The sequence below is a fragment of the Parathielavia appendiculata genome (assembly GCF_033297405.1).
Source record: "Parathielavia appendiculata strain CBS 731.68 unplaced genomic scaffold N657scaffold_5, whole genome shotgun sequence".
NCBI classification, from domain to species: domain Eukaryota; kingdom Fungi; phylum Ascomycota; class Sordariomycetes; order Sordariales; family Chaetomiaceae; genus Parathielavia; species Parathielavia appendiculata.
This window is the reverse complement of record NW_026944224.1, coordinates 1,294,313-1,308,033: the sequence shown is the minus strand read 5'-3', so window position 1 is coordinate 1,308,033 and position 13,721 is coordinate 1,294,313. Positions and strand designations below refer to the sequence as shown.

Below are 13,721 nucleotides of genomic sequence, written 5' to 3'. Positions count from 1 at the left end.
GAATGCTACTTGCGGTGGGAATGCTAGTTGACATATCAACGGCAGATTGTATCCCTGGAATGCGAAGTATCATACCCGCCTGGTGCATTTTCCCATTACGGTATTCATCGAGGATGTGCCCAGTTCAGCTGACGAGGAGTCGCCAAGGAGTTGGGGGCAGCGACCCCCGCAAAGCCCTGTCGCAACCCTGATCAGACCCGCTGTTAGCCGACGTCACCCAATTGCGGGGCACTTTCGAGCTCTGATGACCCCGCCATGCCAAACTTTTTGGCTCAACTGAAGTCCGAACATCAACCTGGGCTGGAACCAGTTTTGCGACCATGGCCGCCGAACTCTCCGCCGCGCCCGTTCTCTCGACGCCGGCCGAACACGTCTTTGAGCACGCCGTTTTCGCATCAGACACCGAGTCTCAGGCACCACCCAGATCAGACGATGAGCTGCGCGAACTTTACGAGATTGCCCGTACGGCGAGAGAGGTGCGCGAGGGTGGCTGGAGAAGGATAGCCCTCCAGTTCCCCGACTCCATGCTGCGGGATGCGCCCCGCGTAAGTCAAACATTGAATGCCGAGCTTGAGTCTCTCCCGAAGACAGCAGAGCAGTTTGGGCCTTCTCCCGAGAGGATATATATACTCGCCGATACATCGTACAGCGCCTGCTGCGTCGATGAAATCGCGGCTGAACATGTCGACGCCGATGTTGTGGTGCACTACGGGAGATCGTGCCTTTCTCCAACCTCCAGGTTGCCCATTATCTATGTTTTTACCCACCATCCCCTCGACCGCGAGGCAGCGCTCGCCGCGTTCGAGACACAACACCCAGATAAGGATGCGAAGGCTGTCCTCATGGCGGACGTGACCTACCAAGATCACATCCCGAGCCTCGCATCCGAGCTACAAACCCGCGGCTACACCAACCTCCTCTCCACATCCATCATTCACGACCCAACCGGCCAGATCCCCAACCGCAAGCTCGTCACCCCACAGGGCGCCGATATCTCACCCGCCGACATCGATCTCAAATCCCACGCCATATTCCACATTTCCACCCCGCCAACCGCCCTCCTGCTCGCCCTCTCCTCCCGTGTCCAGTCCCTCCACATCCACCCGACCTCCTCTTCCTCCAGCCCACCCTCCTCCGCCCCATCATCCTTCTCGACCACCCGCCTCCTCGGCCGCCGCTACGCCCGCCTCCTGACTCTCGCGTCGGCAGGGATCATAGGCATCCTCGTCAACACCCTCTCCGTGTCCAATTACCTGTCCTCGGTCGACGCCATCCGCAAACAGATTGCCGCGGCGGGCAAGAAGAGCTACACTGTCGTCGTTGGCAAGCTCAACCCGGCCAAGCTGGCAAACTTTGCCGAGGTCGACGGGTGGGTTGTCGTGGGCTGCTGGGAGAGCTCGCTTGTCGAGGACGATGCGGGATTCTATCGGCCTGTTGTCACGCCTTTTGAGCTTGGGGTGGCGTTGATGGGGGATGAGAAGAGAGTGTGGAGTGGTGAGTGGTGGGGCGGTATTGAAGGGGTGAGGGCTGTTGAGGAGGGGAGGGATGGGGAACGGTTGGAGGACGGAGAAGATGATGATGAGGACGAGTCGGCGCCGCCTGAGTTTGATTTGAGAACTGGGAAACTGATCAGCCATAGTCGGCCGATGAGGAACGGCGTGAGGATGGTGAATGGGGAGCCGAAGAGCGGGGTGAGTGCCGTCGAACGAGAAAAGACACCAAATAGTGCCTTGGCATTGCGGCCCAAGGCTGAGCTGGCCATGGTCAACGGCGTTGTCAGTCCCGGCGCTGAGTACCTCCGGTCACAACGGACATGGCAGGGTCTGGGAAGCGACTATGTCGTGGAAGAGAGCACTGCCATTGAGGAAGGGAGGAGTGGTATTGCGAAGGGATACACTGTTGGGGAGGTTAGTGAAAGGAGGTAGGGAGAGGACAGAACACAGGCAAGAGGATCACAGCAACGGGTCCATCTGAGCAGCGCACAATGTTATTTATTGGCGCGAACTCCATCCATCTCGGGAAAAAAAAACACACTTTCTTGCCCAGCCCTCGGGTAATATATGTTTGTTTTCTTTCGTCCTCCCCCCACCCCCTTTCCCCCAACTCCCATGCTTCCCTCAAGATCTCCCTATTTTGTCCCCCCTCCGCCAGATTCCCTCGCGACGTCCAAACGGAGTCGAAAAAAAAAGCTAGACGCGGCCTGCGCCACTGGTCTCACGGCCCGCCCCCTCTTCGCCACCCAGTGCTCCCGACATAAGGGCGTCGGTGTCGTTGGCGCCGCCGGCCCGGCTGCTCTCGGCGACGTGGGCGTGCGCCGGCGGGGCGATGGTGGTGGTCGCCGGGTTGTGCGGCGGCGAGGCGTTGCGGCTGATGCACTGGTTAGCCATTAGCGCTGCTGATTCTTGTTGAGAAGATGCGTTGACATTTGTCATTGTCCAACTCTCGCGGTCCTCATGCCAGGGTCAGCCTCGACGGCCTATATCAACTGGGATGGCTTTATTGTTGACTCTGTTGGGCAGGATTTCAATGTCGACGATCCCGCAATCTTCACCACTTGGTGGCGCTTCAAAGAAGACCGGATGTGGTGTTGATTGGGTCATGCTGGGGTTGGGAGTCTGAGGGGGACGCAGGGTTGAAAGACATGCGCTTCCTGTTCCCTGAGCCTTGAGCACGCCGCCCTCGCAGACGCAGGCCGCGAGGCCTACCAAAGACTCCTGGCTTCCGTAGCCGCCCTTGCCGACAAACCTCGGCCGTTACCCACCATCGGATGGAGTCTGGGTACCACCCGTCGCTGGTGCGGCCGCCCGAGGAGCTCAGGGGTGGGGCTTGGCGGTGACGATGAAACAGGCAATTTCAAATTCGAAGGAAAACGCAGGTGTTGCCTGCATGCTTCCTTGTGGCTGTTTCACTTCCGCCACTCCCGGATGCAATCCATATCATGAGAGTATGGACAGCGTACCAGAGGGACTGCCCGGTTCTGGATTCGGTTGTCATGTCCGCGTCGCTGAGTTGGATCGCCGTCGCGACCATCCGGAGTCTGAGCACTTCCGCCATCGCCAGAGTTGAGCTGTGCCCGAGGACAGTGCTGAGACGCCAGGCGTCCGCCCATGTCCAGTCGTGGAGCTTGAAGTGGAGGAATTGGCGTCAGGCAGCAATGGACCAAAGCGAGGCTTCGGAGTGGCCATCACAGGGTCGACAAGCCATGGTTGACACACAATTTGACATCTAGGTAGTCGTATGGACCCCATTTTACCTACCGTATCTCCGGCTCTCGAGCACCCGCCAACCAAGATTCGATGGTTAGAATGTGAAGGGTAGAAACCTGCTATGCTGGAAGCTAGCAGGACACGCTGCTCCACCCCTTGTCCAGGGACTTTGTTCTGAATGCCGCAGTTATTGACAAACCAACAAACCGGAACAGCGTGTTTTGACGCTGCACGGCATCAGGCTTGCAAAGTAGCCCGGCACACGACGACGCTCCCGCTAACGACGACCCTATGCGATTACGGTACGGAATGGAATCACGCCTGACGAAGTACAGCGAGACCTAGCTACCCCAATCGCCACAGTCAGGGAGGCCTTGGCGAGAGCACGCCTGAGAACGGTGACGACCGTGAGGAGTTGAAGGAGATTGCTCGCTTCATCCAGAAGTTTCAGGTTGGGGTGACAAAGAGGAAGCAAAATACATTCCCGAATAAAAACCATTTTGGAAAGGTTGGGAGGGACATGATGCAGAAGGCAATCCCCGAGTACATTAGGATGGGTGACGTCGACTTCACGCTCGTCCCATTGAACGAGGAGCTCCTGGCAATGGAGTACTGCGCCCCGTGAAAAGACCTGAACGCCACCATCGGCGAGCTTCTCTCAGACGGGACATGGGCCTGTTGCACCCTGCTCAGGTATGTTCGAGGGCTGACACCGAAGGCCACGCGCTCAGCCTGCAGCACACACACGGCCAGCGCTGCGATAGACACCCGCTGGCCACTTGGCAAGCTGGAGGCCTTCCCCCATCGATGTTTATGATCCATCAACACAAAATCAACAACATAATCCGTGGTAGAATAGGGGTGAAAACAAATTAAAGCGAAAACCGCACGTACCGTGTTCCCACCCAAATCCACCAACTCAAACACCCCATCCTCCTCCTCCTCTCCAGTATCCATCCCTCCACGACCACGACGGAGGCGACGGCCAAGCCGACGAATACCCCACCGAATCTCCCCAGGTACAGTCACCACCCAAGCAAAGACGACACCGGCAGACCGCGAGACGAGACGAAGGAGAGTTCTGGCGAGGCAGAAGACGAAGAGAATGCTGACCACGAAGGCCGCGAGACCGAGCACGAGGCCGTAGACGAGGCCCGTGATGGCCTTGTCGGCTGTGAGGTCGTTGATGATCTGCTGCCCGGAGAGGGGAGGTGTTAGCATGTAATTGAACTCGGTCAGGGGGCAAAGTGAGAAAGATGGAAGGGTGAAGGCGTGGAAAGGATTGGTGTCAAGCGGTGCGGCCATGATTGGAGGGAGGTAAGGTGCAGCTGTTCCTCGGCACGGTTGCTGGATTTGTGTTATTAGACGAATGACAGGTGTCGTCTTCACGTCGTGGAGCTAGTTGTCGGGAACTCGTGGGAGCCTGGGACCCCAGACCCTTCCAAGGATATACCGAGGGCAGTCTCTTCCTGCCGTCATCTTGTTCCTTGTCGTCTGGAAGCGGCTAGGTCGAGGAGTTGTTCCTCGGCTTTCGAGTCGACTTTCCCGTAGTCTGCCATTCTGCATGATTCGCAGACGGTTTGGTGGTGGCGTTGAGAGGAAGAACTTCGAGAAGTCGTCTTAGAGGAGAAGCAGTCGTGGTAGAGGGTCGGGCGCACCATCCCCTTGCGCCTATATGTCAGAAACTGTCTGCGGGCCTACAACCGGGTCAACCCTGTGGCGATTTCCGTCGGATGGTTGACCGTACCGCCCGAGCCGATGGCAGCGTCCAGGCTGCTACCTCTTCTGAAGCAACGGGGCAACTTAACCGCAACGAATCGCCATGGAAGAGGACGACGTCGTCGCCCTCGCCCTCGCCCTCGCCCTCGACCGCCCCGACGTGGGAAATACAAAGAAATGGCTCCGACGATAATCTCATGCGTCAAAAGACGAGTTACGTACCATGGCTTCGTGTTCTTGTGTTTTTTTTTTTTTCTTTTGATCAGAAACGAACGAAAAGCGAGCGAGCGAGCGAAAGTGCTGCGGCGGGAGGAAGGTTGCTTGTGGCGTGATAAGCGTGAGAAGAGAACAGAAAGCGGAACTCAGCTCTTTCTCCAGTTCTGTAAAGAATGAGAGTATTCAAGTGCTTGAGCACATACGGGGATGGAGAGATAAGCGGAGACGGGACTCCGCGAGGGCCGTAAACAGGCCTCTCAGGCCCGATATGGTCACCGGAGGTGAACTTGCAGAACTTGGGGCCGGCGGAGGGCACGGAGGGTTGACGCGGGATAGGCCGCAATCATGGTCTGTGTCTTAGTGAAGGTGATTGAGCCATTGTCTGTTAGAGGAAGCTTCAGGTCGGCCTTATTACAAGGAAATTCACCCCGACCACGCAGCTCACTTCCAGACCGACAACAGATATGGCATGCCCGTCCTCCGAAGTCACAAAGGAGACCATCCCCAGGAGAGCCACGGATATCCTGTCCGGTTGGATGGTTTCTAAGCCTCCTGGCCTTCTCCACAAGATTTCACAATTGATTAGAAGAGAACGACAACAGGTAACATGCCTCTTGCTGCATTGTGAGAAGAGATCCTCCAACTCAACCTGCTTCTCTGCCTCTCCTAAGCCGCGAACCTTTTCCAACACCACAATATCATCCTCACACTCTCCTGTTCTCAGTCCACATGCACCGCCAAGCTCCCTTTCACCGGCCCTCTATACCTATTCTTCTGTTAAGAGCGATGACTATTTCAAACATTGACGCAAACAGCTGTCATGGGTATAGTCAATGATTTCAAAGACAACCAACCATGTTCTCAGTCATAGAAGGAATATGTGCCTTAGGTCCGTCCCTACCGTACATAACGCAGCTTAGCTTGTTAAAGAATTGCACGTGTTTTAGTTGCCTATCTTGACATCGAACTTTCACTACAGTCTCGTATATGCTATAGGTAGCTTGGATTTTAGTTGAGACTTGAATACTCTTGAGCCAGTGATGAAAGGTTTCAAGTTTTAAGACTGGACGTTCACACATGTACCGGGAGTGGGCAGAAAAGGGGGTTCTTATGCGCTAAGTTAGTACATAATTCCAAATGGGACTCACTTTTGGTCCGGGGACTTACGACCGGAGCTGATTGTACCTTTGAATCTGAAAACAGTCAGTTCTAGAATGTCAAGTTGCAGTTGCTGTGAACCCGGGGTGAATAGTGGTTCGCAGGTATATCGCCAATTTCAACATGACAGAATGTTCGATACATTGAGACACTGAGTGTTCGGGCTTTATAACGTGTGATAGTTACTAACTCAATGTTTGTATGAACAAGGAAGGCGTCGGATTCAGGGTTCTCAGCTTGAGTATGGCTAGTCAGTCAATGGAAGTCTCGTCAATCACGTCGATTTGTGTCAAGTTCTAGTCTTTCACGTAAAAGAAAAACGTCACTAGTACACTGTTGCTGCCTGAGCTGCTGGTATTGATTTGCTACATGTCCCTTGAGTAGACCATGCAAAAGGTGGCTGACAATGGCATACAGTCATCCCATGTCGCAACAAAGAGCCGTCCCTTCATGCTCCTTCTCACATATAACCGGGAATAACTAAGTTGCAGCTCCACTGTTTGGCAAGATGAACGGAATCACGTTGTGGCTGCGTGAGGGTCTGATATGATATGAGAGCATTGGGTGTCGCCTGCCTGGTAACCTCGGTCCTGTCATTTCCGTTGAATCCACTTATTGGCCCTTGTGAGCTCCTGTGTCACGGTGTGGTTCATGCGGCTCACTATCACCCAGGTCGGCATCCTTTGACCTTTTCCGAGTGGAGACATTCCTACCAATTTATCCATCAAGGAACTGTCCATTCACGCGCCCGAGCCTCGCACGCGTCAGTCATACTCCGAGTATCAACACGGCACCAAGATGGAGTATGCTGCAAGGTGACTTTCTCGCCAATGATTGCTTGTCCCTGTTCGATCTCGGCGAAATAGAGGAGGACGGTTGTTTTGGCTTTCAAACCGGCGCTCGAAGCTCGTTCCCGATTTGCAGGCTGGGATATAGGCACGGTTGCCGAGGACGGCGCCAGAGGCGTGGAGAAGTTGAGTAGCATTCTCCCCCAACGCCTCCACCGCCAGCGTGGGGCAGCCCTCTGATGGGTAACCCGGAACATGAGAGAAAACAAGCTTCTCTGGGCATTGCTTCCGAGGCCGCCAAGATGCGGTTAAAGCCTTGGTTTCCTTGGGTAGCATTCCAGGGCTCTACGGCCCGAACAGCAGGGGATCAGGGCCCAGGGTGACGGCTATCATGGACAATGATCTCCTGACACAAACTAGCACAAACATCATGGGTCCAGCACCCAGCGCATAAATAGGATGGAGCTTTCCTCAGCAGAGTGACTTCTCCGAGCCACTTCGATCTTCAACGCTTCCTTTAACTAGGTACTCGACTTCGCTTCCCGTCTCTTGGACAGCAAGACAAGCCGTTGCACAACACAATGGGCCGCAACATTCTTGCCACGGCGGCGCTGGCAATCTTGCCATTGGTGAACGCCCAGCAGCCCGGTACCTTGACCCCGGAAGTGCACCCACAACTTCCCACCTGGAAGTGCACAACCAGCAGCGGCTGCGTCCAGCAAGACACGTCTGTGGTGCTCGACTGGAACTATCGCTGGTTCCACACCGCCAGCGGCACGTCTTGCACCACCTCTAGCGGCCTCAACAGGACACTGTGCCCTGATGAAGCGACTTGTGCCCAGAACTGTGTGGTCGAAGGCGTCGACTACACGAGCAGCGGCATCGCAACGTCCGGCAGCACCCTGACCATGAGGCAGTACGTGAAGGGCAGCAACGGCCAGACCAACAGCGTCTCTCCTCGTGCCTACCTCCTCGGGTCCGATGGGAACTATGTCATGCTCAAGCTCCTGGGCCAGGAGCTGAGCTTCGACGTCGACCTCTCCACCCTGCCCTGCGGAGAGAACGCCGCTCTGTACCTCGGCGAGATGGACAGAACCGGCGGCCGGAACCCATACAACACGGGTGGAGCCAACTACGGCTCGGGATACTGCGATGCTCAGTGCCCCGTCCAGACGTGGAACAACGGTACTCTAAACACCAACGGCCAAGGCTCCTGCTGCAACGAGATGGACATCCTCGAGGCCAACGCCCGCGCCAACGCCTTCACGCCCCATCCCTGCGCCAACGGCAGTTGCGACAAGGGCGGCTGCGGATTCAACCCCTACAACCGCGGCTACACGAACTACTACGGCCCGGGCCTGACGCTCGACACGTCCAAGCCCTTCACCGTCATTACGCGCTTCATCACCAACGACGGGACCACCAGCGGCAGCCTCAGCCAGATTCAGCGCGTCTACGTGCAGAACGGTAAGACAATCCCCAGCGCCGCGCCGGGGGGCGACATCATCTCGGCGTCGGCCTGCTCGTCGGCGGCCTCGTTCGGCGGGCTGGCCGGCATGGGACAGGCGCTGGGCCGCGGCATGGTGCTGACCTTCAGCATCTGGAACGACGCCTCGGGCTACATGAATTGGCTCGACGCCGGCAGCAACGGGCCCTGCTCCGACACTGAGGGCAACCCGACCAACATCCTGGCCAACTACCCGGACACGCACGTCGTCTTCTCCAACATTCGCTGGGGCGATATTGGATCAACAGTTAACGTCCCGGGTGGCGGCGTTTCAAGCTCGTCGTCGTCGTCGACCAGGCCGTCGTCGACGACGACCACGCTCCGGACCTCGACGAGGCCTGTTTCTACCACCACCGTGACTAAGATTACCACTACCACCTCTGCCGCGTCTCAGGCAACTCAGACTCATTGGGGTCAGTGTGGGGGTCAGCAGGTATGTAATTTACGTTATGTTCTCCCTAGAATTTGTTGTGAGATGGGCGGACAACTGACAAGGTACATCGAACAGTGGACCGGCCCGACGGCTTGCGCACCCCCTTACGCCTGCAAGACCCAGAACCCCTGGTACGCTCAGTGTCTCTAAGCCAATCTGCGAGTAACACGGAGATACGCCCGAGTGTCGAGTGTCTCGGTGTTGTCATGGGTCGAGGGGGAATGGAAGACTCAGAGGTCAGGGAAAAGGAAGAAGAAAGGCTTTGATTCATATGTACATAGTTCCCATAAGCCGAGTACATAAACACATCCATGGTTTCTGCCTATTGGCAGACTCAGGTATGCACATCACAATTCTGAATGAAAGTGCCTGGGCTTGGAGGCTCTCCCAAGACGCGTACAGGCGTATGTTGGAGAACTGAAATACAAATAAGATCGGCAGTTTCATGTAGGCAAAAATTACCTGAGAGAGATAGCTATGGTAACCACCCAAGCAGCAACACTTATCATCATCACAGAATGGCTCATACATGGGAATCAGCCAACCTCGCCGGTTGCAGCGACTGCACCGAATCCGAGTCCGCCCTCGACCGCTCCACCTGCACATGGTAACTGCTCTCATGATTCCAACCAAACATGCCAGGGCTGTAGGTCGAAAAGTCGACCGACAGCTTGCCCGAGGGCGGGCCGTTGGGCAGGACGTCGCGCTCCCAGAGCGTCTCCTCGTCGTTGAAGGTGTCGAGCAGCGTGTCATGGAACTGCCGCATCTTTGCGCGAAGCCCGCTGTCGCCCTTGTGGGACGGATCCGAGGGCCTGTGCTGCCGGATGCGCTCCTGCTTGTCAAACTCCTCTCGGGCGCGCGCCCGGGCTCTGGCTTCCTTGTGCGCCCAGAGTGAGCGGAAGGAGACGAGGCAAGCGACAATGAATGCTGCGGTCGCGGGATCAGTACCTCTTGAAACAGCTGGGTTTGGATCTAGAGCAAGTACTTACACACCATAAACTCAATATAAAACCAAAACAAAGCCCAGGCCGTATCCAAGACCTTGCGGTCGATCTTGTCGAGCTCCTTGTATACGCCGCCGAAAATGCTGCCGCGGACAATGGTGACGGCGATGGTGAAGCCGACGAGGCAGAAGATGCTCGAAAGGATGATCTTTTGTCTCAAGCTGATGCGCGTGTTGAACAGAATGGAGATGGGGAAGCAGATAACTGTCATTTGTGTAAGCCTGGGTCTTACACAGTCCACTCACAAAACCAGGGGCAAGGGACAACTTACTGAGTGCATCCGACACGCAATCCACCACCACCGACACCTTGTACCGGGTATAGATCGCCGCGACGCTCCCCTCGGTACTACATTGCGTGACAACATGCATGACCTCTCCAAACAAGCAGTCAAACGGCAGCATTCCCACAGCCGCCGCGCCACACCCCAACACCACCACAACCGCCACCCACCAAAAGACCCTATAAAAGGTAATGCGCGAGCCAAGACTATAAAAGAACAGCAAGAAATTCATCTTGACAACCCAGATCCCCGCAATCGCCACGAGCAGCATGATCCCGTCCCCGAGCAGACCGCGCTTCATGCGGTCGAGGAAATCGGCCCCCGGGGCGACGACGCCGTTTTGCACGCGAGTCATGAGGTAGACGTCGCCGAGGTAGGCCTGCCCCAGCGCGGCGAAGGCCGTCTGCAGGGCGAGCGCGAGCGCCATCAGGTAGTCGCTCGAGTGGATGTGGTGCATGTAGTGCACGCGGATGTAGCAGCGGAAGGCGAAGGCGGTGGCGCTGAGGGCGACGCCGAGCCAGAGAACGGCCTGTTTGATTGAAAATGCGTCAGTATTGGCTGGGAATGAAGGGTTGGGTTGGTATCGTGTCGGCTGAGATTAGGAAGACGAACGTAAAAGCCATGCTCTGAAATTAGCTCGTTTGTTGTCTGGTAGAGTCCTATCTGTTGCGAGGACATGTCGGCTTGGTAGGATGGGAATTTGCGGGCAGACCAACGACAGATTAGAGTCTTGTTGGAGGTAAAAAGACTTGATGCCTCGGAAGATTGCTCAGGTCATCGTTGAAGGGAGCCAAGGGGACTTATGAATAACTTCAACCATCTTTAAGTCGCTTCTTTTCGGAGAAGGGAGTGTGCGGCGTGCCCAGCACTTGCAGTCTGGCATATATTAGCTGCACTCCAGAAAATAGAAGCGAGTACGGCCCTGTGTGCCCCCGCAAGAAGCCATTGTGATGGAATAGCGGTTCAGGTAGTTGCCTACGAGCGGTATCTTGGATAGCCGGCAGCCGCGCCACTGGTTTCCCGTCTCGTGTGACTGGGCTGATGATGAGATTGCGGCACATGGTGGACGGCAGGTGGGGTGGGTGGTCCAAGTCAGCGATGAAAAGAGTGAAAGGCGCCGCCAATCGCGTTAGCGGTGTGAAAAGTCCGGTTACACTGCGAAAGTATCCGCGGCGCAGCACCCAACCCGTCCAATGTTGTCGGGTATCTAATACATGGGACAGTCAGATCTCCATGCTGTCAGCTGCAACATTACATTCTCTCTGTAAGATAACTTAAGGTGCCTAATCTACTTTAACAAAGGGCGGTAAAGCTGTGTCTGCGCCACAACTTCGACGCGACCTCGTCTGGAAAGGACCGATTGTTGTGATAGAAATGAGCTCTCAGCTGTAACCGCCAGATGCAGGCGCCACCCCCTGAGCGCTTGTATGTCTTGGCTGGTGGTATGTGTGAGGAGTAGTGTAAGGTAAGTATGTACGCAATACACACTCTGTCCGTACAATTACACCTAACAAGCGAGATTTCCGAACGATTGTAGATTTGACGCGCCCACAGATGGCAGCCTTTTCAGTCCACCACCCACGTCCACCTCGGAAATGGTTTCCGCCATCGTCGCCGCTCTGACCGCCGTCACCATTGCCGTGCTTTTCAAAATGTTGGATTTCCAAGCCCTAATCGCGTCGGCGCGCGTCACCCTCTTCGCATCGGGGAACCAGCGCGGCGTCGCCTTCGACCCGGCCCGCGACATACCGAGTCTCGCAGGCAAAGTCATCCTCGTGACAGGCGGCGCCGGCGACCTGGGCAAGCAGGTAGCTATCGAGTTCGCGCGCCACAAGCCGGCGCGCATCTACATCGCCGATCTGCCCTGCGCCGACCACGGCGCCTCAGTCGTCCGCGGCATCCGCGACGCCGTGGCCGACGAGCACTGCGCGCCTGTCACCTACCTGGAGATCGACCTCGCGTCGTTCCAGTCGGTCAGCGCGGCCGCGGCACAGCTCCGTGCCGCCGAGGACCGGCTCGACATTGCTGTGCTGAACGCCGGCATCATGCGCGTCCGGCCGGGCACGACGGCCGAGGGGTACGAGATTGCTTTCGGCATCAACTACCTTGGTCACGCGCTCTTGATGAGGCTGCTGATGCCGACGCTGCTGCGCACGGCCGAGTTGCCGGGCGCCGATGTCCGCGTCGTGGCCGTGTCGAGCGAGGGCCATGTTATGGCGCCCAAGGGTGGTATCTTGTTTGATAAATTGAAGGGGCCTTGCGAGGACATTGTGAGTTTCAACTTGGCTTTGTCAGCGAGGGAACAGAGTTCTAATGCTGGTCCGCAGAAATACTACCAACGCTACGGCCAGAGCAAAGTGGCCGTCATCGGGTTCGCTCGCGAACTGGCCAAGCGGCATCCCCAGATCAGGGTGGTGGCTGTGCATCCGGGCCGAATCATCACAGGCATGGCCCGCGGTCTGCAGAAGGAGAGCCTCCTTTTCAGAGCCACAGCGCCCATCTCCCCCATCTTCTGCGTGTCTCCCGCTATCGGCGTGAGGAACCACCTCTGGGCAGCCACGGCGCCCGGTGTAGAGAGCGGCAAGTACTATGAGCCTGTGGGCGTCCCGGACAAGGAGACGGCCGTTGCCAAGGACCCGAGCTTGGCAACGAGGTTGTGGGAATGGACGGAGAAAGAACTCGAGGGTGTCGCATGATGTACGGTATTTACCAATCCTTTGCTTGTCTTGCCTTACCTTCCTTGTCGCATCCACGCTGTCAATACGTCAACGTTCACTGTCGTACCACTAACTGCAGGTGATAGGCGTGATTACTCCTGATGCTACCTCGCCTGCCGTGTTGCGGCGGGACTTGCAGCTCGCGGCTCGCGGCGGCCCTATAAGCGCCGGCAACACAATGTTACACGAAGCCCTCGGTAAAATAACCTCGCTTGTTTCGTCACCTGTGATACGGGTCGTGCCGCATGCATGATTCAGCATCAGCCTGCGCCGCCCGCACCAATATGCAGTATCCGACGTGTTGCGACCCGTCCCGCCGTGAATGCCGGCGGGATACTGTCTGGTGATGTGATGATAACATATGGCACAGCCACGGCACGGTTCAGCACCATCACACCGAAACCAAGTCTTTTTCCCTTCGGAGATGCGGCACGGCGAGCTTGGGTTAACTCGGCCCCAGGAGCTGGACTCCGCGCCGGCGAAGGGTGGGAACATATGGCCGCAAATACGGGAGGGCTCAACTGCCAGGCATCCAGACTCGGCTTGCTTGGGCTGGGTGGCAGTACGCCACTCAGCTCAAAATCCATTGGGGGGACCATCGATATCGGACATGGTCCCTCCAAGGAGTTATATCCCCCTCAACTCGGACCGCGTCAGAGTCCGTTAAGCCCTGGCTGACCGGAATTACTT

The 13,721-nt window shown here is 56.6% G+C and overlaps 6 protein-coding genes across 6 annotated transcripts; 3 read left to right on the top strand and 3 right to left on the bottom strand.

Moving 5' to 3' along the window:
- The first annotated feature begins 288 nt into the window (after positions 1-288).
- N657DRAFT_644790 (diphthamide biosynthesis protein) lies at positions 289-2,252 on the top strand. Its single transcript, XM_062792826.1, has one exon. It carries the CDS (start codon positions 321-323, stop codon positions 1,923-1,925), a length of 1,605 nt encoding a protein of 534 aa, XP_062648323.1. The 5' UTR covers positions 289-320; the 3' UTR covers positions 1,926-2,252.
- A 1,189-nt stretch (positions 2,253-3,441) lies between these two features.
- On the bottom strand, positions 3,442-4,582 carry N657DRAFT_395878 (uncharacterized protein). The gene has a single exon (XM_062787173.1). It carries the CDS (start codon positions 4,509-4,511, stop codon positions 3,654-3,656), a length of 858 nt encoding a protein of 285 aa, XP_062648322.1. The 5' UTR covers positions 4,512-4,582; the 3' UTR covers positions 3,442-3,653.
- A 2,040-nt stretch (positions 4,583-6,622) lies between these two features.
- On the bottom strand, positions 6,623-7,315 carry N657DRAFT_644788 (uncharacterized protein). The gene has a single exon (XM_062792825.1). It carries the CDS (start codon positions 7,282-7,284, stop codon positions 7,024-7,026), a length of 261 nt encoding a protein of 86 aa, XP_062648321.1. The 5' UTR covers positions 7,285-7,315; the 3' UTR covers positions 6,623-7,023.
- A 158-nt stretch (positions 7,316-7,473) lies between these two features.
- Positions 7,474-9,457, top strand: N657DRAFT_617826 (carbohydrate-binding module family 1 protein). The gene is made up of 2 exons (XM_062790532.1): positions 7,474-9,027; positions 9,103-9,457. Exons 1-2 carry the CDS (start codon positions 7,669-7,671, stop codon positions 9,175-9,177), a joined length of 1,434 nt encoding a protein of 477 aa, XP_062648320.1. The 5' UTR covers positions 7,474-7,668; the 3' UTR covers positions 9,178-9,457.
- A 542-nt stretch (positions 9,458-9,999) lies between these two features.
- On the bottom strand, positions 10,000-10,741 carry N657DRAFT_571779 (uncharacterized protein; the record flags this gene model as incomplete). Its single annotated transcript, XM_062788831.1, has 2 exons — positions 10,000-10,235; positions 10,303-10,741. 2 exons carry the CDS (start codon positions 10,739-10,741, stop codon positions 10,000-10,002), a joined length of 675 nt encoding a protein of 224 aa, XP_062648319.1.
- A 1,225-nt stretch (positions 10,742-11,966) lies between these two features.
- N657DRAFT_571817 (NAD(P)-binding protein) lies at positions 11,967-13,010 on the top strand (the record flags this gene model as incomplete). Its single annotated transcript, XM_062788837.1, has 2 exons — positions 11,967-12,584; positions 12,642-13,010. 2 exons carry the CDS (start codon positions 11,967-11,969, stop codon positions 13,008-13,010), a joined length of 987 nt encoding a protein of 328 aa, XP_062648318.1.
- Positions 13,011-13,721: the final 711 nt, after the last annotated feature.